This window comes from Musca autumnalis, unplaced genomic scaffold, assembly GCF_047663935.1.
Source record: "Musca autumnalis isolate F117 unplaced genomic scaffold, ASM4766393v1 scaffold_1, whole genome shotgun sequence".
In the NCBI taxonomy this organism is placed as follows: domain Eukaryota; kingdom Metazoa; phylum Arthropoda; class Insecta; order Diptera; family Muscidae; genus Musca; species Musca autumnalis.
The window spans coordinates 196598506-196619948 of NW_027411644.1; the positions used below are offsets into that span (position 1 = coordinate 196598506).

General features: G+C 39.5%; 1 protein-coding gene across 1 annotated transcript; it reads right to left on the reverse strand.

The window, feature by feature from the left end:
- Positions 1-519: 519 nt before the first annotated feature.
- cd (peroxidasin homolog cardinal) lies at positions 520-21278 on the reverse strand. The gene is made up of 5 exons (XM_073959682.1): positions 20931-21278; positions 6484-8002; positions 6046-6425; positions 1219-1388; positions 520-969 (listed from the first exon to the last, which is right to left on the reverse strand). Exons 1-5 carry the CDS (start codon positions 21071-21073, stop codon positions 665-667), a joined length of 2517 nt encoding a protein of 838 aa, XP_073815783.1. The 5' UTR covers positions 21074-21278; the 3' UTR covers positions 520-664.
- Between the last annotated feature and the right edge of the window lie 165 nt (positions 21279-21443).

The following is a 21443-nucleotide window of genomic DNA, read 5'->3' on the forward strand; positions in this document are numbered from 1 at the left end:
TTAAATAAAACACTGGAACACCGTATTCGTTATATTATTTGAATTCTGAAAAACTGTTGGTGACCTTTGTATATAAAAGAGTAAACAGTCATCGACCTAATGTGAAATCAATTTGAGTTCAATGTGTTAATTTCCTTGTCTGGTTCGAACGAATTGCATAATACTGGGGAATATGTACTGTATGTAAGCACGTATGCCATTTATTTCTTCCACAAATTACCATTCGGTGATAAGAATTCATACGGGGAAATACAAGTATGTACCTTTTTATTTTTTCTTATTTTTCTCTTATTCGTACAATGTGTCACGAGAGTTTGCATGTGTGGTGCACAAAATTACTCTTATCGGTCCATGACATTGGATGGAACAAACAAAATATTTTTGTTTGTCATAAGTCCAAATACAAGAAAAGATAAACAATATTTAGCGCTATGTCTGCGTTGAGATGGAAAGGCAGTCATAAGAAAATTAAAATTTAAAAATTTTGCAAAAAAAGAAATATAAGCAAAACAAAACGTATAGTGGTAAAAAAAACTTTATTTTTATGTTTGAATAAAAACAAAAATAATAATAATGACCAGTTTGACATTACAAATCAGAGCCACAATAACCGTTGTTATTTCATTTCTACTATTTTACTTGTCAAAAACACCCAATATTTTGATTAAGGTGACTCAATATCTTCTGTAGTTAATGTATCATTTGCCTCTAATGTGGTTACATTTAAAACGGGGGTCATAACTCGTACCGCCGTTAATGGTGAACTAAATTGTGCCGAATGATATTTAGCTGGCTGTAGATTTTCATTCCACGGTGTAAAATCGAAATCTTTCAAATCCCTACAGGGTATTAATGCATTCGGTTCATCTTGACGATGTTCCATAACATATTTGCGTATTTCTTCGATATCATCGGAATTACGGCAAATGATTTGCGATAATGTTGTATTGTAAATGACACGTAATTGATCTGAAATAAAAAGTGTGATGGGAGATTAATAAATAAAACTTAGAAACTCCGAACTAATAAGCGATTTAAATGTGCCCTAGCTCTAATGGGCCAAATACATACGGTCCGTTGTGTGACGCGTTGCACGTTGAAAACAACAACCACATGAAAAGTGTGTAAGTGATGCCAAGTTTGTTCTTGAAGATTTCATGTGGTTGTTGTAATGCGACGCTCAACGGACCGCATGTAATTGGCCCCTAAGTAACTTACCCTTTGTAAAACGTTGTGGTCCCATCTTACGTTCATACCAGAATGAATCACCACGTTTCAAGCGCAGAAATTGATCAGATACCATACATGCCAACAGGGGCCCGAATATTGCCCCATCCAGTGGTGGTTCACTTAGCGCACCCGTATAAACATCAACATCATGAGGTGAACTATAGATAATAAAAATAAATTGATACACAATTTTAAAATTATTCAAAGATATCGTTAAAATATATTCAATTAAAGCTCCGATAATCTTCGAAAAATATTCTTACAAATCGAAGATAAATTCTTTAAAAATGTTTAGAAGCCCCGATTATGCATTGGAAGGAGTCTTGAGTTTCTGTTGTGGTTGTAACACCCTCCACCATACTAGCTGACATTTTACATTTGAGGTTCCCAATGGCCAAGAAATTTCTCCATTAAAAATTGTCAAGATAGCTCTACGTTTTGGTATAGGCCCCATATAACGGTACCTCCCGATTTAAGGTATTTTGAGGATTTTAGCTATATTTTATGGCCGTCAAAGTTTTCTACAAAATTCTCCAGCTACCGTCAACCATGACATTCAACACAGGGCTCACCTCTGCAGTCAATGTGCTGAACAGAGTGACCGTAGATTTTATGGCGGATATTTCTCTCGTTGAAAAATGTGGTACAATCAGGCAAATATGAGTTTAGTCTGTCACAACTGACACCCGGGAAGGTACCTGATTCGTACCATCATCTGTCTGGGTTACGATCTCAATGACGTCTACACACAGAGAAGAGATATTGTTGGAATAATCATATTCTAAGAACAAAATAGTGTATTTTAAAAATCTGAAAATATATATTGTTGTTTCAACCATATATTTTTTATTTGGATACATGATGACACAAAATATATTGTTGGGCCAATAATACATATTTTAAGAATTTTAAAATACACTATTTTGTTCATAGAATTTGATTGTTTCAACAATATTTTTTCTCTGCGTGTAGAGGCGATGGAATGCAGGGAGGTAGAAGTTGAACAGTTCTGGAGATACCACCCTATCATGTGGAACTCCCTGTTTCACTCTACGAGACTCGGGTTTCTTGTTACCGAATTCCACGTACTACTGGCGTCCACATAAATAATTGATGATCCAACGTTTAAAATTTGGCAGGAGGATAATTTGACCAATGTTCTCAAACAGCGTGGAGTGCTCGACAGTGTGAAAGGCTTTAGATAAGTCGAGCGCCACCATAATTGTTCTATCTCACGGCTTGTTCTGGTTGAGTCCTCGACTTCTATACGTGTGCATATGGCGTGCAGCACTGTTGTCGTGCTGTGCTGCTTACGGAACACATGCTTACGTCCGACAACTGGATTCGTATTTCTGACACTGAGGGAGAGTAAAGCCTCAAGAGTCTTTGTTATGGTCGACAAAAGCTGGCATCCTTGCTTAGCTTTAGTAGCGGGACCACCTTGCCCATTTTCCAGATTTCGAAAACGAAGCGGGCGGCTAGCGACAGGTTAAGAACTTTGGTGAGATACTCGAATCCCGGGCTTGTCCAGCTATTTCACCATTACCATGGAGATTCCATCAGTGCCCAAGGCATCGGATGTTTTAGAGTTCCTGGTGACATTCGCAACATCATCCATTGTAAATTGAGGTGGTACCAGAAAGAGATTTAATGCGACGTTGTACTCTTCTCTTCGCCCTGTCACTGCGGGGTGTTCGACAAAATGTCAATTAAAACAACTTGCGCACCTCTTCGAATCAATCAGCGTAACTTCGCCAAACGTGGCGAAGTCCAATCTACATTCTTTCCCGGTTTCGAGAGTAACTTAGCCGTTGCTCACAATTTAGTTATTCCGGCTCCAATGTTGCAACCCTTCAAATGATTTAAACACTTGTCTCACCACTTATGCTCACCAATCTATCAACATGTTAACTTCCAGTGTGAGCTATCTGATTCTGAGGTCACTGGGGTTGGTACGACGAAGCTCTTCACGTACATTCGCTAAAGCCAACTGGTTAGAGGTGATGAAATCGGGCGGTCTGCTGATGGAGACAATTATGGGGAAATGCTCCGACCAATGAGAAACGACGGGTTGCCAGATGACGTCATTTGTCAGACCAGATGACACTCAACTTCTGGTTGGGGCGTCTTCATTGACCGTGCAAAAGATAGAGCTATCAATCTGCTCAGCCAGCACTATACTCCTCGGGTCATTCCCGAGGACCGAATGCCACAACTCGTGATTAGAATTAAATTCCCCCAAGACCAGTCGCTTATGATCCTCCAAAAGCCGGCTAATGTTGGGCTTATAACCTGGAGTACAACTATTTATTGGCGCGATGTATACGTTAAGCAACTCTCCCACGGCAGTTCCACACCTATATTCCACGTATGGGTCATTAGAGCCTGACTCACGCGAGATAGGTCTGTGTTGAACAGACTGGTGCAATAGGAAAGTTAAAGTTAATCCCCCACATCCGCATCTGGTGCCATCCTTCTTCAGTACTTCCTTGTAACCATCGCAGTTGTTGTTGTTGAGCTTGATTTCCTGCACCGCCGCGACGATGATATTCTTCCGACTCATAAAATTAAGGGATTAGGACAGCAACGGCTGGTGTTAAGTGCTACATGTGCGGCTGCTGTTGGGGAAGTCTCGTATTCTGATGATGACGGCTCACTGGGGGCTGTTTTCACGCAGCATGCAGCATCACAGCCCCTTTCGTAGTCGCTTACATGGGCGAGTCCAGAGCAACGCCTGAGATGCACTCACTTCCGGTATCTATTGCATCTCACCAAAGGTTGAGTGTGGTGGATGCGGATCTGACAAACTGAACACATCCATATTGGTCCTGGGTTTTCCTCCGTCTCGACACGGACCAAAAGAATCCACAGCAGTCATTCCGGGATATGCTACTCCCAACACAGAAAACGATACAAATGCAAACATGTGTACACTGAGGTGGCATCCGGTGGTCGGAACAACTTTGTTGTGTGGTTCCTGGTCAATCCGGAGCCAAAGGTCTCGTCGTCGTGGAATTGTTGGAGGTGAGAGGAATCTGAAGTTAGTCCCTGTCGTAGTCCAACAGATGGACTAGTCCAGAGTTTTCCTCCATCTCGGCACGGACCAAAAGAATCCAGAGTAGTCATCCGGGATATGTTGCTCCCTACACAGGAAAACTATACAAATACAAACATATGTACACTGAGGTGGCAACCGATGGCCAGAACATTGGTGTTGTGTGTTCCGGGTCAATCTGGTGGCAAAGAACTCCCCGCCGTTGTTGGAGGTGGGACCAGTCTGACAGGCCAAATTCCCTTTTGAGGTTGTATTCCTCTTCAGCGTCAGCAATAGCTATACAATCAGCACGGGTTCCTTAAATAGCACAGCACGACAACAGTGCCGCACGCCATCTTTCCTCATATTAGTCGAGGGCTCAATCAGAGCAAGTCGTGTGATAGAAGAGTGATGGTGGCGCTGGAATTGACTGAACTCATATATGACCGATCTTACCACCTTTTTCGACGCAAGGAATATGCATATATCCGCCATTAAATCGACGGCCACTCTGCTCACCACATGGACCGCAGAGGTGAGAACAGAGTTGAACGTCATGGTTGATGGTTGCGGAATTCCGACCACAAAATATCCCAATATGCTAGGGGTCACATTCGACAGCATGTTCATGTCGTCCGCGTATGCCACTCCTATATGCTACGAGCTGAGATGTAGGAAGAAGGTTCTCAAGTCCCTAGGCGGCAGCAAAAGAAACCTTTTGATTACATATAATAACGCGATAGATCTTTCTGTGATAAGCTAAGTGGCGCCAGTATGGTCTATGAATATAAGTGCAACGCAATAGAAAAATATTCAAACCTGTCAAATGCCGCCTTGAGAACTGCAAAAGGATGCCTCCTCATGTCTTCAATAGACCATCTATATGAGGAGACAAAGATTCTTCCGTCATAGCAACACAATGACATGCTTTCGTTGCAGTACTTGTTCGGGTGTTATCGGGAGAACCATCTTAATCACTATATGGTGGATAGGATCCCCCACCATGGCATGTCAGGAGGGATCTTCATGATCCAGGTCCAACGTTACAAAAGATAACCCCTAGATCAACAAGCCTATCAAGCAGGTTTAAATAGCATTCTCACGGATGCAGCGGCTGATGCAATAAAGAACTATCGTGTGAATGCGGTCCTCGGAGAACATCCCGAACAACAGAGGAGCGTCAGCTACCACGACAAACCAGATTGGTTTTGGCTCAAATACACCTGGAGTGGCGCATCCGTTTAAATTCGTATAGGGCAAGGTCTGATAACGCCATGAAACACATTTGCCCCGCATGTGTCACAGACCTTGACGACACTGCACCTTTTCAACTGCCCTGCCAAACCTATTTAACTAACTTCTGTAAATCTGTGGTTACATCCCATCGAAGCCGCCAAATTCTGGAACAGGAGATAGATCCAGAGCCAGATCAAGCAGAAAATGAACGTCCAATCATAAAATAAAAACACTGCTGCAACAACAACATAACTCCTATCGCAGTAGACGGTTAAGATCAGATCAGCCTCGTTACAGTAGAGCTAAATACCTCGGCACATAAGCTACTGGCTTTCTTGCTTACGTTATTTGTGGTAGAAGACTAAAAGGAAAAGGCAACCTAGTTCGAATTTGGTTCCGCCGTTCTTTATTCCTCTACCAGAAATTACTGAAAAACTAATTCCCTGCTTCTTATGTACCGAGGTCTTAATTCTTAATCACTGGGCGCTGTGGAGAACACCTTAGTAACCTTTTTTTAAACTCAGATTAATACGATTTCCACTTACGCATAAATTCCCCTTATCGAAGCCAATGAATCCGAGTCGACAGCATCAGCCATTTGATCCCAAGTATCGACAGGTGGTAAATTACAATGTTTTCGATAGACCGGATAGGATGGAAGACCATGATCACGGCCACGTTGTATATTCAATGAAACTAAATCCAAACCACATATAGGCACGGTATCCTCGGAAGTGCCTTCGAATAACTTTTGCGACATTTCCGTGGAAAAGAAACGATCAACACGCTGTACCGGAGTATTGCTGGCTACAAGCATGGCACGATCAATACCACCATTTGACCACAATGAAAAAGGATTGAAAAGCATCTTGTGGAGTTCAATCGATTCGGGGTCACTGTAGTTCTTCGTTACATTAAAGAGGCCCTGGGGGGAAGAAGAATGAGAATACATTTTTACCTATATTGTATTTTGAAGTACTTACCGGCAATAGAGTATGGGCAAAGCGGAATGCAGCAGCGGCAAAACCATTGGCTATGGAAGGATTGACACTGCGGTCATAGGTATCGGGAGCATCTAAATTCTCCATTTGTGGCAGCAAACCTTTCTTTTCCGCCAATTCCTTGCCCAGTAGTATGGGCAGAAATTCATTATAGGTTATGTGAGCCATTTGCGCTGCCAATATGCGGCGACTTTCCTGAAACAAAGTCTCATCATCCCAATCGGGATTTTCATTTTGCAAACCTTGGGCCAGGTAATTGTGATGTCGAGCCCACAACAAATGCATTGAGGTCAAAAGCAAATTCTCATTGGCCCGATCATCTCCCGATTCAAAACAATATCTTCCCTGGCGTATTTTACTCGCCCGATTACAACCATCTTCCAAATTTGTGGAAATCGGCAGCAATTCCCTACCATCTGATGTGACATACATTCGCAGGCTGCCATTTATCATGGCTCGTAAATTATTTTGCCTCAAATCAGAATTACCATAAACCACAGAACCATCAATAAATGAAGTGGCCTGATTCAATTGTTGCCTAGGACCAAAATGACCCGTAGGTGATGGGGCGGATCTAACAAAGTTCATGCAGGTCAAATTATATTTCGAATAATAAATATCATCGGGTAAGACGGTAACCGGAAAACATTCAGGATGCACAGTACTGTTGAAGGCTGTGGTGCAGCAATTGATGGACTCACCCTCCTGTGAGGATGTCAGAGATGTGGCCGTAATATCATGATCCAAGAATTGTCCAAAGACGGCCAACATAACGGTAAAATTTGAATCTGTCTCATATGAAGAACGATATATTTTAGCCGAAACATCTCGGGCCGGTGGCAAGCGGGTTGTGCCATTACGCCGCACACCTCGCGGCAAACCAATACCATCTTCATAATCCGGATTCACCATACGTCGATATGAAATCAACGAAGCCCCATAATGGCGGGGATGATTTTTATTATTACAAATTCCACTCGGACGACGGTATTTGGCATTGAAATCACATTTTATGTTCGCTGTTGGATCGGGTAACACAATTTTTGGTCCACGACCAATATCTGCCCGTCCCTCAGGTTTGCTGTAGTTAAATCTTCGTGCAATACTCAATGTGGCGGAATTCTCTACAAAACCCCGCCTGGCTAATTTCCTCGATTGGGGATTTGTACTCAACGAACGATAATGACGAAATGCCGGAGAATTCACCGGTGTTGGCTCAAGCCCCTCTTCCAATAGCTCCCGATCACCCAAAGCTTTAATGCCCTCTCCAATAGCCCAATCGCTAACCGACTGATTTAAATGTAATTTCCGCAAAGCCCAAGGATTTTCCGGTTCATCGGGTATCGGTGATGTTATCGCCTCCAACATTTGCAGTGTTGCATTGGTGTTTGCATGTGTGTGATTTGTTGTTGTGTTGTTTGTCGCCAGCAAAACATAGGGTCTTGAATAGTATCTATCATTTGCTACTAAAACAAGCACTAAGGCAGCTATGAGAATAATTCTGCAAGAGATAAAAGAGAAACAATTTGAGAGAGCATTAATAAATACATAATTGAAGTTTAATACATTACAATACGTTTACACTAACGCTTATTATCATGACAATTGCGAAACCACCCAATTAACTACGAAAAAGGAAAATCCAGGACCAATATGGATGTGCTCGGTTTATCACATCCGCCTCTACCACTCTCAAACTTCGGTGAGATGCAATAGATGTCGGGAGTGGGTGCATCTCAGGGGTTGCCCTGGCCTCGTCCATGTGAGGGACTATGACAGGGATAGTCCCTGTTACTGCATGCTGGGAGAACAGAGCCCAAGGGAGTCGTCGTCATCAGAATACGAGACGCGGCACTTCATCCCAACCATTGCTATTCCAGTCCCCGAAAATGCATCCGTTTTGCAATAGACTCCGAGATAAGATCGAGAAAATTGTGAATTTAATGAGTCGTAAGAATATTAGGGTCGTGGCGATGCAAGAAACCAAGCTCAAAACAACTGCAGCTTCTTACTGTGTTGAGGAGGTAGCAGTCCTTGGGCAAATTGGTACTTGTGTCGGTCCCGGAGCATAGATCCGACTGCTGTGAGGTACGAGCCGCATTGTCCTCGGTGATAGGCCCCCACCCATTACTGATGATGAAAGAACATCAGATCGTACTATCACAACTCCGATCTGGTATCTCCAGGTAACAGCTATCTGTCGCTCTCGAACCCTGACATCTCACATGCATGCCCTAAACGTGGACAGACACCACATATCACAAGACACCTCTTCTTTAAATGTCCTTTAATTTATTGATTTCTCTTTTTTATTATACCCTCCATCATTTGCGACCCTATAAAGTATATATGTTCTTGATCAGGATAAAATTCTAAGACGATCTGGCCATGTCCGTCTGTGTGTCCGTCTGTCCGTCTGTTGTAATCACTCTAGCGTCCGCAATAATTGAGATAGAGTGCTGAAATATTGCACCCGAAGGTCTTTTTTCCATAGGCAGGTCAAGTTCGAAGATGGGCTATATCGGTCCACTCTTTGGTATAGCCCCCATATAACGGTACCTCCGGATTTGAGGTATTTTGACGTTATTCGCCACATTTGCAAACCGAATTAGCTATAATTTGGCACTTAGGGTTCCTAGTGATCAACAAACTTATATCCCAAAGGATATGGGCATAGGTCCATGTTTTGGTATAGTCCCCATATAACGGTACCTCCCGATTTTCGGTATTTTGAGAATTTTAGCCACAATTTTAAACCGAACTATCTGCTATTTGACATTTGAGGTTCTCAGTGGTCGTGAAACATCTCCACGAAACATCGTCAACATAGGTCCATGTTTTGGTATAGCCCCCATATATTGGTACCTCCCGATTTTCGGTATTTTGAGATTTTTAGCTGCAATTTTTAACCGAACTAGCTGTAATTTGCCATTTGAAGTTCTCAGTGGTCATGAAATATCTCCAACAAACATCGTCAACATAGGTCCATGTTTTGGTATAGCCCCCATATAACGGTACCTCCCGATTTTCGGTATTTTGAGAATTATAGCCACAATTTGTAACCGAACTATCTGCAATTTGACATTTGAGGTTCTCAGTAGTCATGAAACATCTCCACCAAACATCGTCAACATAGGTCCATGTTTTGGTATGGCCCCCTTTAAACCTTACCTCCCGATTTCGGTATTTTGAGCATTTTAGTTACAATTTTTAACCGAACTAGCTGTAATTTGACATTTGAGGTTCTCAGTGGTCATGAAACATCTCCACGAAACATCGTCAACATAGGTCCATGTTTTGGTATAGGCCCCATATATCGGTACCTCCCAATTTTCGGTATTTTGAGATTTTTAGCTACAATTTTTAACCGAACTAGCTGTAATTTGCCATTTGAGGTTCTCAGTGGTCATGAAACATCTCCACGAAACATCGTCAACATAGGTCCATGTTTTGGGCCCCCATATATCGGTACCTCCCGATTTTCGGTATTTTGAGAATTTTAGCTACAATTTTTGACCGAACTAGCTGTAATTTGCCATTTGAGGTTCTCAGTGGTCATGAAACATCTCCACCAAACATCGCCAACATAGGTCCATGTTTTGGTATAGCCCCCATATAACGGTATCTCCCGATTTTCAGTATTTTGAGAATTTTAGCTGCAATTTTTAACCGAACTAGCTGTAATGATCGGTATTTTGAGAATTGTAGCTACAATTTTGTCTATTCAAAAATAATCGTTAATATACATAGGTCCATGTTTTGGTATATCCCCCCATGTAACTGTACCTCCCGATTTTCGGGAATTTTCAGTGGTCACGAAATTTCTTCACTAAAATTTGTCAACATGGGTCCATTTTTGAGGGTCTACATTGTTTTGATGAAACTACCCTCAATTTGACTCTTGAAGTTCCCTGCAGCTATAAAACGTTTCGCCAAAAAATTTAAAGATAGGTTGACTCTTTGATATAACCCCGTAGGTGGTACCTTTCACCTAGCTGAACACATATTTTAGATTAGATTGGATAACAATGTGCAACAAAATGGAGGTGAAAGTCTGGGGCACGGAAAATTCATCTTGGGGAAATAAGGCCTTGGTGAGTATATTATGAACCCCGAAGGACAGATCCGCCGTGAGTAGAACTTCCGCGTTATGGCGTGATGAAATTTTTGTTAGAGACCCTGTGGGCCATCAGGAATTAGGGTTATACCTTTGTTCACTTTTGCTTAAGTGCTCTACAAAAACAACAAACAAAGATATAATTCATGATGGCTTACAGGGTATCTTGCAAAAACTTCATCACGCCATAACGCGGAAGTTCGACTCACGGCGCATCTGTCCTTCGGGGTTTTTAATATACACACACCATGGGCTTTCATCTCCAAAAGGAATTATATCTGCCCCAACATTTGTGTTCAAAGTGTAATTTAAGCAATAGTGGGAGGCAGTAGGAGTCTATCCATTGTCGAAAAGTTGTTCCACCTAAAATTGTGAAAGGACCCTAATTATTCCATTTTAATTAAGACTATTTTATGGTGGAGGGTATAAAAAGTTCGGCCCGGCCGAACTTAACGACTTTTTACTTGTTTTTTTTTTTTTTGTTCTTTTCTCCCCTACTCTACGTTACATACGAAACCTGTAGGGGCTACAACAGCTGCAGCTGACAGCGTTGTGATGGTTACAACGTAGTAAGGAGGAAGTATAGGGCCAGAATTGGGGGGATTGGGTATCCTATTGCAATATAGACCTATCTCGCTTGAGCCTGGGTCTAATGTCCCGTACATGGAATGTATGGTAGTAGCAGTCAAGTGTGAAACTGCTTAACGTATAAATACCGATAAAAAGCTGTACTCCAGCTTTTAGGCCCAATATATAACCATTGTGTCAACTGATCAAACAAATGACGTCACATAGCAACCCGTCGTCGTTTCGCTTTGGTCGCACCGCCCTCTGAACGCAGCACTTTCGTCAATCATGCGAAAGCTCAGTTTCAGAGAGTTCACTAATCACCCTTCCGATGTTCGGCTAGCAGAAAGGACTTTCGAGACATCATCAGTGCTGTAGCCGCTCGGGCCAAACACAGTGTCCCCAGAGTCTGGGAGACGACACTGGAACAAGTGGTTAAATCATCTGATGAGTTGCAACACTGGAGCCGGAATAAGTGAATTGTGGGCAAAAGCTAAGTCACTCTCGAACTCTCAGAAAAAGGAAAATATGACCTCAGTCACGTTTGTCGGCGTTACGCTGACTGATTCGAAGGGGTGTAAAAGTTATTTTAATCGATCGTTTGTCGAGCACAACTGGAGTGACAAGGCGAAGAGAAGAGAGATTACATTGCATTAGATCTCTTCCTGCAGAAGAGAAACCACCACAATTCACAACGGATAATGTTGCGAATGCCATCAGGAACGCTAAATCATCCAAAACGTTGGGCGCTGACTCGACGGAGTCGAGTATCTCAACAAAGTTCTCGATCTGTCTCTAGCCACCCACATCGTTCCCGCAAAGTTGAATCGTACAGATCGATTTCGCTTTAGTCAACCTTGAGGCTTTAGTCCTCCTCAGCGTCAGAAATAACTATCCAGTTGCCAATCATCAGCATCATCAAGCCCCGTTGAGTGAATATGGGACTTTCTCAAAGTGTGGTTATATCTCCGGAACTGTTTATCCTCTACCTCTCCTGGGTTCCATCGCCTCCAGACGGCATTCAGATGGTAAGGTATGCGGACGATTGTACGATCTTCCCTCTTGTCATTCTGTGAATGGCTGAACTCCTATTTAACTGATCTTACCACATTTTAAACGCAAGGAATATGCACGTATCCGCCACTAAATATACTACTGTGTTCATCATACGGACTGCAGAGGTGAGCACTGAGTTGAATGTGATAGTCGATGGGAACAAATTTCCGAAAAATAAATATGCAAAACTTATTGGTGTTATGTTCACGTCGACCACGTCCATGCAACATCTCTCTGCGACAGGCTGAAATGCAGGAACAAGGTCCTCAAGTCCCTAGCCGGCAGCACTTGAGGTGCAGATAAAGGTAAGCTATGCGGCGACAGTTTGGACCGTGATTGTAAGTGAAACGCGATGGAAAGTAATTCAAACTTGTCAGAATACCGCCCCGAGAACTGGAACAGTGCCTCCTCATTTCTTCACTGGACCATCTACATGCGGAGACAATGATTCTTCCAGTGCAGCAACTCAATGGAATGCTCTCGTTCCAGTATCTGCTCGGGGGTTACCATGAGAGCCATCCTAATCACCAAGGATAGGACCCCCCACTCGGGCATATCATGATCTAGAAGAGAGGTCCAACGTTACAAACAAACCAGCGTAGTTTCAAGTACGCTGGGAATGGCGTTTAATGACACCGTGAACACGTTTGCGCGGCATGCGGCACAGGACCGCACGAAACACTGCACCTTTTCAACTGCCCTGCCTAACCTACTCATTGGTACCTTTGTGGTTACAATCTATTGAAACAGCCACATTCCTAGAACTGGAGATAGAGCCAGATTAAGCAAAAAAAACGTACTACTGGCGCCCAATATATACATTAGGGTTATGACTTTTTTACAACCTCACATCCCAGTATCATATTTTGATGAGCTTTTGCCTAAGATTAGATAAAATCTTATCTATATAATTTGATTCGGCAAGTGAAGCTTCCGAACAAAAAGCACAAAAAGAACGTGCCGCGTCCTTGAAGAATCAGTAGACAGGAAAGTAGAATATTGAAAGACATGTTACGATCTTCTCAAGCCATACACGTAACGAGTAATGCTATTAAAAGCAACTGTTAATTCGCTCCTTTACACACGAAACACAACGGTTTCTTCAATTTGAACGGTCATACCTGAGCCAATTTTGATCCGATCAACTTGAAATTTGTTGCGGCATACTCTATACTACCTGTACCTAATATGAGCTAATATTTTTTTTTTAAAGTGATAAGTAGAGGTAATCCCTTAAGTATATCTGCACATCGTCTGCATACATACATATGTATACGGCTGTGTATCAATTGCGTGGGAAGTTCATTCGCATAAATATAGAAGAGTACCAATAATAGAACCTTGGTGTCCCTTGTTTCACAGCCAGAGGCCGTGTATACTGACTGTGACCGAATGCTAATATAAGACATTATTAGTTTTGTAGATGACGAAGAAAAACTGAAAAAAAGTCTTAAACTTCGTTCATGTATTATTTCAGTTATCAGGTTCTGGTTCCTCTGTATGCAGACTCAAGAATTCTACAACCTGGACTGGTTGCGTCCATAAAGAATCAGGAGACAGGTGAGTGTTGTTAGTTGGGGAGCTTAACAAATGCAGTATGTCGTGAGGTCCCAATCAACATACCCGGCATCACGGTGCTCTTGAAGCAACTTTAAATGGAAGGCGCTTACACCTGGGAAGTTTTTGCGGAGTCTAAACCTACTTCTGATTTTAAACATGCTATCGAACGTTACACCCAATATTTTGGAATAGTTTGTGGTCGGAATTAGTACACCATCGACCAATATGTTCAGTGGTAGCCTTATTTCTGCCGTCCAAGTTGTAAACAGTGTGGCAGTGGATTTGGCGGCGGATATTTTCATATTCCTCGAATGGAAGAACTGCACTAGGTCAGCTATGTAGACATTTAACCTATCACATATGTCAACGACGATAGGACCCGACGCCAAGATCGTACACTCATCTGCATACATTACGATCTCTATGCCGTCTGGAGGGTGTGGATTTTCAGAGAGGTAGATATTAAACAGCTAAGGAGATATCACCCCTTCTTGGGGAACTCCCTGTTTCACTCTATGGGATTTTCACTTCTTGCCTCCGAATTCCACAAACGACTGGCGTCCGCACATACGGTTGATCACCTATCGTTTCAAATACGGCTAGAGAATAGTCTTCTCTATATCCCCGAACAGCTTGGCATGGTTGACAGTATCGAAGGGTTTCGATAGGTCAAGAGCCACCATAACTGTTCGTTCGAACGGCTTGATATGGTTCAGTCCTCTACTGATATGTGCGGATATGGCGTCTAATGCTGTTGTAGTACTATGCATTTTCCGAAATCCATGTTGATGTTGGGCAACTGAAAAAAGTTTCTCATCGTGGGGAGGAGTAGTGCCTCTAGGATCTTTGCTACTGGCGACAGGAGTGAAAACGGCCTGTACCATTCCCTCTGCTGGCATCCTTGCCAGGCTTCAGTAGCGGGACCACCCCCCCAACTTTCCAGGCTTCTGGTACAATATGGGTGGCTAACTATAGGTTAAGTGTTCATTTGTTAAATACTCAAATCCGGGTTCATCCAATTGCTTAAGCATTACCATCGATATTCGGTGTTGGCCCAATGCTTTAGATGATTTCGCGTTTCGGATGGCATCTGTAACATCGCGCATCGTAAATTGTGGTGGTAGCTCCTAGGCTGGGAGGGCTCTTCTTATACGGCGTAGCACACTCCTCTTCGCCCTATCACTCTCGGGGTACTCTATAAACTGCCGGTTAAAATAACACGTGCACCTCTTTGGCTCAGTTACTGCCACGCCGTTGAAAGTAACAGCCGTTCTGTCATCCTTCTTTCGCGGATTCGAGTGTAATTTAACCGCTGTCCACAATTTACTTAGTCCTGTACCAATGTTGCATTGCTTCAGGTGATCTAGCCACTGTTTCCGCTTATGTTCGCCCACTAAGCTGTTGACTTCAAGTGTAAGCTCTCTAACTCTCTGGTCTTTAGGGTTCGTACGACAAAGCTTATCACGCTCATTTGCTAGTCCCGTCGTCTCTGCTGGGAAATTTGGTCTTATTTCGGATATTCGCCCAACAGTGATGATATCTCGGAAAGTTCTCTCAGCTACCCGAGGATCTGAGGGTAGGACAGCTCTCTGAAGCGGTGATTGGTAAAATTTCTGAACCCTTGACAATCAGCTTTCCCATGGTTCAGGGTGGTCTATTTACGGAGACGATGATAGGGAGGTGGTCCGACCCAAGGGAAATGACGTCATTTATCAGACCTGGTGCCACAATGGTGATATCTAGCGAGCTGTGGCAATCTCCTCTAATCCTCGTAAGAGCGTCTTCATTCAAACAGTTGGAGCTATAAATTTGCTCGGCCAGCTCTGTAACCCTCTGGGCATTACCTAGGACGGAATGCCAAAGCTCATGTTGAGCATTGAAGTCCCCTACCACCAGATGGTTATTGTCATCTAAAAGCGAATTAATATCGGATATATAACGCCGGGAACAGCTATTCATCGGCGGTATGTACACATTAAGCAGCTCCATCTCGGCAGTACCACACTTTACTACTACCTCCATACATTTCATGTATGGTTCGCTAGAGTCAAGCTCAAGCGAGATAGGTCTGTACTGGGCAGACTGGTGTATTAGGAAGGCAAGTCCTCCTCCTACGCTTCTTGTGCGATCCTTCCGCAAAAAGTTGTAACCATCAAAACGTTGCAAGCTACAGGTGGCGGTGAGCTTTGTTTCCTGAATCGCGACGACTATGATGTTTTTCCGACTCATAAAATCCACAATTTCGCTGACCTTATTGCGGAGACCGTTGCTATTGAATTGCAGGAATGATGCATTTCCGGGCCGTTGAACAACAACTTGTGGTGCTAGATTCTGCGTTCGTTGTTGTTGGGGGGACTTCGGGGCATCTCGTATTCCGACGACGACGAAGTCGAAGACACACTGGGCTATGTTCCGGCGCAGTAAGCAGCAACATACCTATCGAAATTCTTATTTCTATTCTAAAATGCTTAGAATTTCGGTAATTATCGATGTTTTTCGGTAAGCTAGCGACGTTTCGTCCTCTATATTGGACTTTATGCGGAATTTTGCATTAAGCTCTGTTTAAGCAAAAATGGCTACACCATTAATATCGTGTCATCAATTTGGGACGAATACATATTATGGCGGCTGAATCTTACATATGCTTACGTAGTCTAAAACCACTCACGTTTGTGTTGGTATCTTGCGAACTTATCATCGATAGGACGGGAATGTTCACCGTTGATGGTTCTACTGTCTGGGCAATTCCTTCAATGTTATGGTACTCAAGCCTGCCTAATAATGACATCACACACTGTCAGATCTAAGAAATATCTTTAATCCACTTTCTATGCTCTTCGCAATAGTTTGGAGATTCTAGATCAAATTATATTTCTAATTTCATTTAGCCATTAAACTTTGTTACCCCCCTCTTTCGAATGTAATTTCCCTCAATCAGAAAGATTTCCTCCTGTCATATTGGATAAGTGTTTTATGTGTCACATTATAGCGGCTCAATCAATCAATTGTCATTCAATACAAATCAGTCTGCGGAATTTCAAGTAAATGCGACGACTGCAGGTTAATCTTGAATAATTTAAAGAATTTATTTTTCATACACTTCGGACTTGTCGTGCGGATTCATTCAAGGTATTGAATTTCAAAAGCAACATCGAAATGAAGAGGATTATAAAGAAATTCATTGATTTTTTGCAACATACATAGCTTGAACTTGTGGTCGGTCGATTGCAAGTGATTTTTATGCGTCACGCCAAATTAATGTACAAATTGCTTAAACCGCATTGTGAACATACATACATATGTAGGTATGTAGGTATGTATGTAAAGATAAGTAAAACCATATATATATGAGTGAAAAACTTCTTTGCATTGATGAATGTGGATCAACAATAACTGGGTTAGGAGGTGGTAACATAATATTGCCGTGATAAAGTATCAACATTGTTTGAAGAAAAAAGATTTGTAAGAAGAGAAAATATTCTTTACAAATGTCGCACTTTAATAGACCTTAAGAAATATTCTGGAAAAAATCCACTTTTTATTGGTCACTGAAAAAAATTCTTTAAAACATCCAAGTTTTGTGGGTCCTCAAACATTTTTGTTTTAATTATGTTTGCGGATGGGCCCTTGAAATTTTTTTTTAAATCTATGATTTAAAAATAAAAAGCATTTCTTAAAAAAATTTATTTGAAACAATTTTCTTTAAAAAATCCTCGATATTTTTAGATTTTTTTTTTTTTTTGTCCTTAAAAAATCTACGAATTTTTTAGTTTCTTGGTCTTAAAAAAACACTTTTTTAAGTTATTTGGTTCTTTAAAAACTCCACCACGTGAAGAAAAGTATGATCTTTAAAAACTGCATGATTTGAAAAAAATTTCCTTAAAAACTCCACGATTTGAAAAGAATCTTTAGAACAACCACGATTTAAAATCATTTTTCTTAAAAATCCACGATTTTAACAAATTTTGATTTTTCTTTAGTTTAGTAAAAACTCTCGGACTTTTTTGCAATTTTTTCCAGAGGTTGATATCGTTGCGCTGATCACGGGAATGTATAATTTTCTTGGGGGATGAACCCGGTTATTTGACCCGAAAGTAGGGATACTGCTAAACCGATTGCTACAAAAAAATCAAATATTTTATGTTTTTGGTCCTTGAAAACTTTACGATTTGAAAAAAATGTTCTTTAAAAACACCACGATTTGAAAAAAAATTCTTTAAAAACTCCACGATTTGAAAAAAATTTTCTTTAAAAAACTCCACGATTTGAAAAAAATTTCTTTAAATAACTCCACGATTTAAAAAAAAATGTTCTTCAAAAACACCACGATTTGAAAAAAAATTCTTTAAAAAACTCCACGATTTGAAAAAAAATGTGCTTTAAAAACTCCACGATTTGAAAAAAGTTTTCTTTAAAAACTCCACGATTTGAAAAAAATTTCTTTAAAAACTACACGATTTAAAAAAAAAACTAAAAACTCCACGATTTAAAAAAATAGTCTTTGAAAAATCCGCGATTTGAAAGAATGTTCTTTAAAAGCACCACGATTTGAAAAAAATGTTCTTTAAAAACACCACGATTTGAAAAAATGTTCTTTAAAAACTCGACGATTTAAAAAATGTTCTTTAGAAACTTCACGATTTGAAAAAAAATGTTCTTTAAAAACTCTACGATTTGAAAAAATGTTCTTTAGAAACTCCATGTTTTGAAAAATAGTCTTTGAAAAATCCGCGATTTCAAAGAATGTTCATTAAAAACACCTCGATTTGAAAAAATGTTCTTTAGAAACTTCACGATTTGAAAAAACGCTCTTTAAAAACTCCACTTTTTGAAAACAAATTTGTCCTCGAAAAATCCGCGATTTGATGTCTATATAAACCCACGATTTGAAAAAAAGTTCCTTAAAAATCTCACGATTTGAAAAAAATCCTCCTTAAAAACTCCACGATTTAAAAAAAATGTTTTTAAAAACTTCAAGATTTCAAAAATATGTTTTTAAAACCTTCAAGATTTCAAAAAAATTTTCTTTAAAAACTCTATGATTTGAAAAAAATATTCTTTAAAAACATCAGGATTTGAAAAAAAAAAATCTTTAAAAAAAAGTTCTTTAAAAACTCTACGATTTGAAAAATATTCTTTAAAAACTACACGATCTGAAAAAAACTTTAAAAACTCTACGATTTGAAAAAATGTTCTTTAAAAACTCCATATTTTGAAAAAAATTGGTCTTTGAAAAATCCGCGATTTGAAAGAATGTTCTTTAAAAACACCACGATTTGAAAAAATGTTCTTTAGAAACTTCACGATTTGAAAAAATGTTCTTTAAAAACCTCACGATTTGGAAAAATATTCTTTAAAAACTCAACGATTTAAAAAAATTTACTTTAAAAACTCGACAATTTAAAAAAACTTACTTTAAAAACTCGACAATTTAAAAAAATTTACTTTAAAAACTCCACGATTTGAAAAAATGTTCTTTAAAAACTCCAAGATTTCAAAAAAATGTCCTTTGAAAGCTCCACGATTGGAAAAATGTTCTTTAAAAACTCCTCGATTTCAAAATAATAATGGAGTTTTTACTCCACGAATTGAAAATTTTTTCTTTAAAAAAATCCACGTTGTGAAAGTTTTGAAAAAGTTTTCTTTAAAAATCAATGTTTTGAAAAGGTTTTCCTTAAAAAATCCAAGTTTTGAAACATTTTTCATTCAAAAATGTACATTTATTAAAAAATCTGCGATTTTAAAAATAAATTCTTTAAAAAACCTGCGATTTGAAAAAAATTTCTTTAAAAATCTACGATTTTAAATAATTGTTCTTTTTTTTTAATTCTACGATTTAAAATTGTTTTTAAAAAATCTACGATTTAAAATAATTGTCTTTAAAAAATCCACCATTTGAAATTATTGTCTTTAAAAGATTTTAACAAATTTACTTTAAAAAATACAAGATTTGAAAAAAAAATCTTTAAAAAACCCAGGATTTGAACAAATTTCCTTTAAAACATCCAAGATTTGAAAAATGTACTCTAAAAAATCTAAGATTTGAACAAATTTTCTTTAAAAAAATACAAGATTTGAAAAAATGATCTTCAAAAAAACTGCGATTTGAAAAAAATTTTGCTTGAAAAATCTGCGATTTGCGAACAAAATTTCATTAAAAACTCGAAGATTGGAAAAAAATTGTTCGTCCCTGAACAAATCCTAGAGTTATTGGTTATTGAAGAAATGCTATTTAAGGGGTTTTGGCCACATATTGAGCACGAAAAATTACATTTTTCATGATTTTACAAGAAATCTGATATTTTTTTAAGATTTTAATTTCATATGCTAGATCACACCTTGAGATACCTTCGGAATTTTTTTCTGTTGAAAAATATTGCACAGTGTTCTGATAAATGGGCGCCTACGAAATACTGTTATTACTAAAGCGTGGACACCTCATTCAAAAATGCCATTTCGAGAAAACCGCGTTTAAAACTTCGAAAACAAATCACAATGATTTTTCTCTTTGCAACGCTCATATCTCAGCTAATTTTTGTCCGATCGAGTCAAACATATTATATTCTATGTGTACTTTTAACCGAGCCAATAAAAAATTTCAATTTTGAAAAATTTGTAAGTGGCCATAACCATAACCCCTTAAAAGAACTCGTATTGTTGGTCATGAAAGAAATTGTATATAAAAAATATTGCTGGTTCCAGAGAAAATATTATTTTAAAAATCCACGTTTTGATAGTCCTTAAAAATATATTCTTTAAAAAATTCACACTCTGTTGGCCCTTGAATGGTTTAACAAAAAAAAAAAAAAATGTTCTTCATATGAAGTAAAGATTCCATAAACCTTTCGTTAAAATAGCACTGCTGATCCTTGAAAAATATTCCTTTGAAAAATCCAGAATATGTGTGTGCGTCATTGTTTTGTTTACAGCAATACAATACTTCTGTAAATTCACAAGCAACTTATTTTGATATTTCAAGCAAAGGATTTTCACTCAAGTATATTTCATATTTGCCAATAAAGATCAATTCTTTATAATACATATTAAAATTTTTAATATGACTTTTTTGCACTTATATGTATTCACTTTTGCACGGCTTCAATTTTCATTATTAAAGAAAAACACTCACAAAAATGATAAACCCAAACACCATTGAAATTGATGCATTTTTTGTCGCCGTGATCTTGGCGAAACACCACCAGGAAAAACATAAACCGGACCGGGCGGGGCTGGTGGAACTCCTGTTGTCAAAGGAGTTGTTTCATCAGCCATGATTCCAACCGAAATTCACCAACTTTAAGAAACAAAACGAATAGCGCTATGAATGTCAATTAAAATTAAGGTGTGTGTACAGCGGCGAATAGTTGTAAAGTAACTAAACTCTTTGATATTTAGAAACAGACCAACAAGTCAATAGAAGTGATTGACTTTAAAGTGGCATTACTAGGGTTTCTTTCGTAACACGTTCAACAGCAATGAGAGCAAATGTAAAAAATGAGCAATGTAAGATGCACGAAAAACATTGAGATGATGTTCCCAATACATTGGAGGTGAGTTGCAACGGAAAGAGTTACAAAAAAATTATTTAAAAATAATAAACATGTATTGTAACGAAAGACAAGAATGCTGGTCATTCATTATG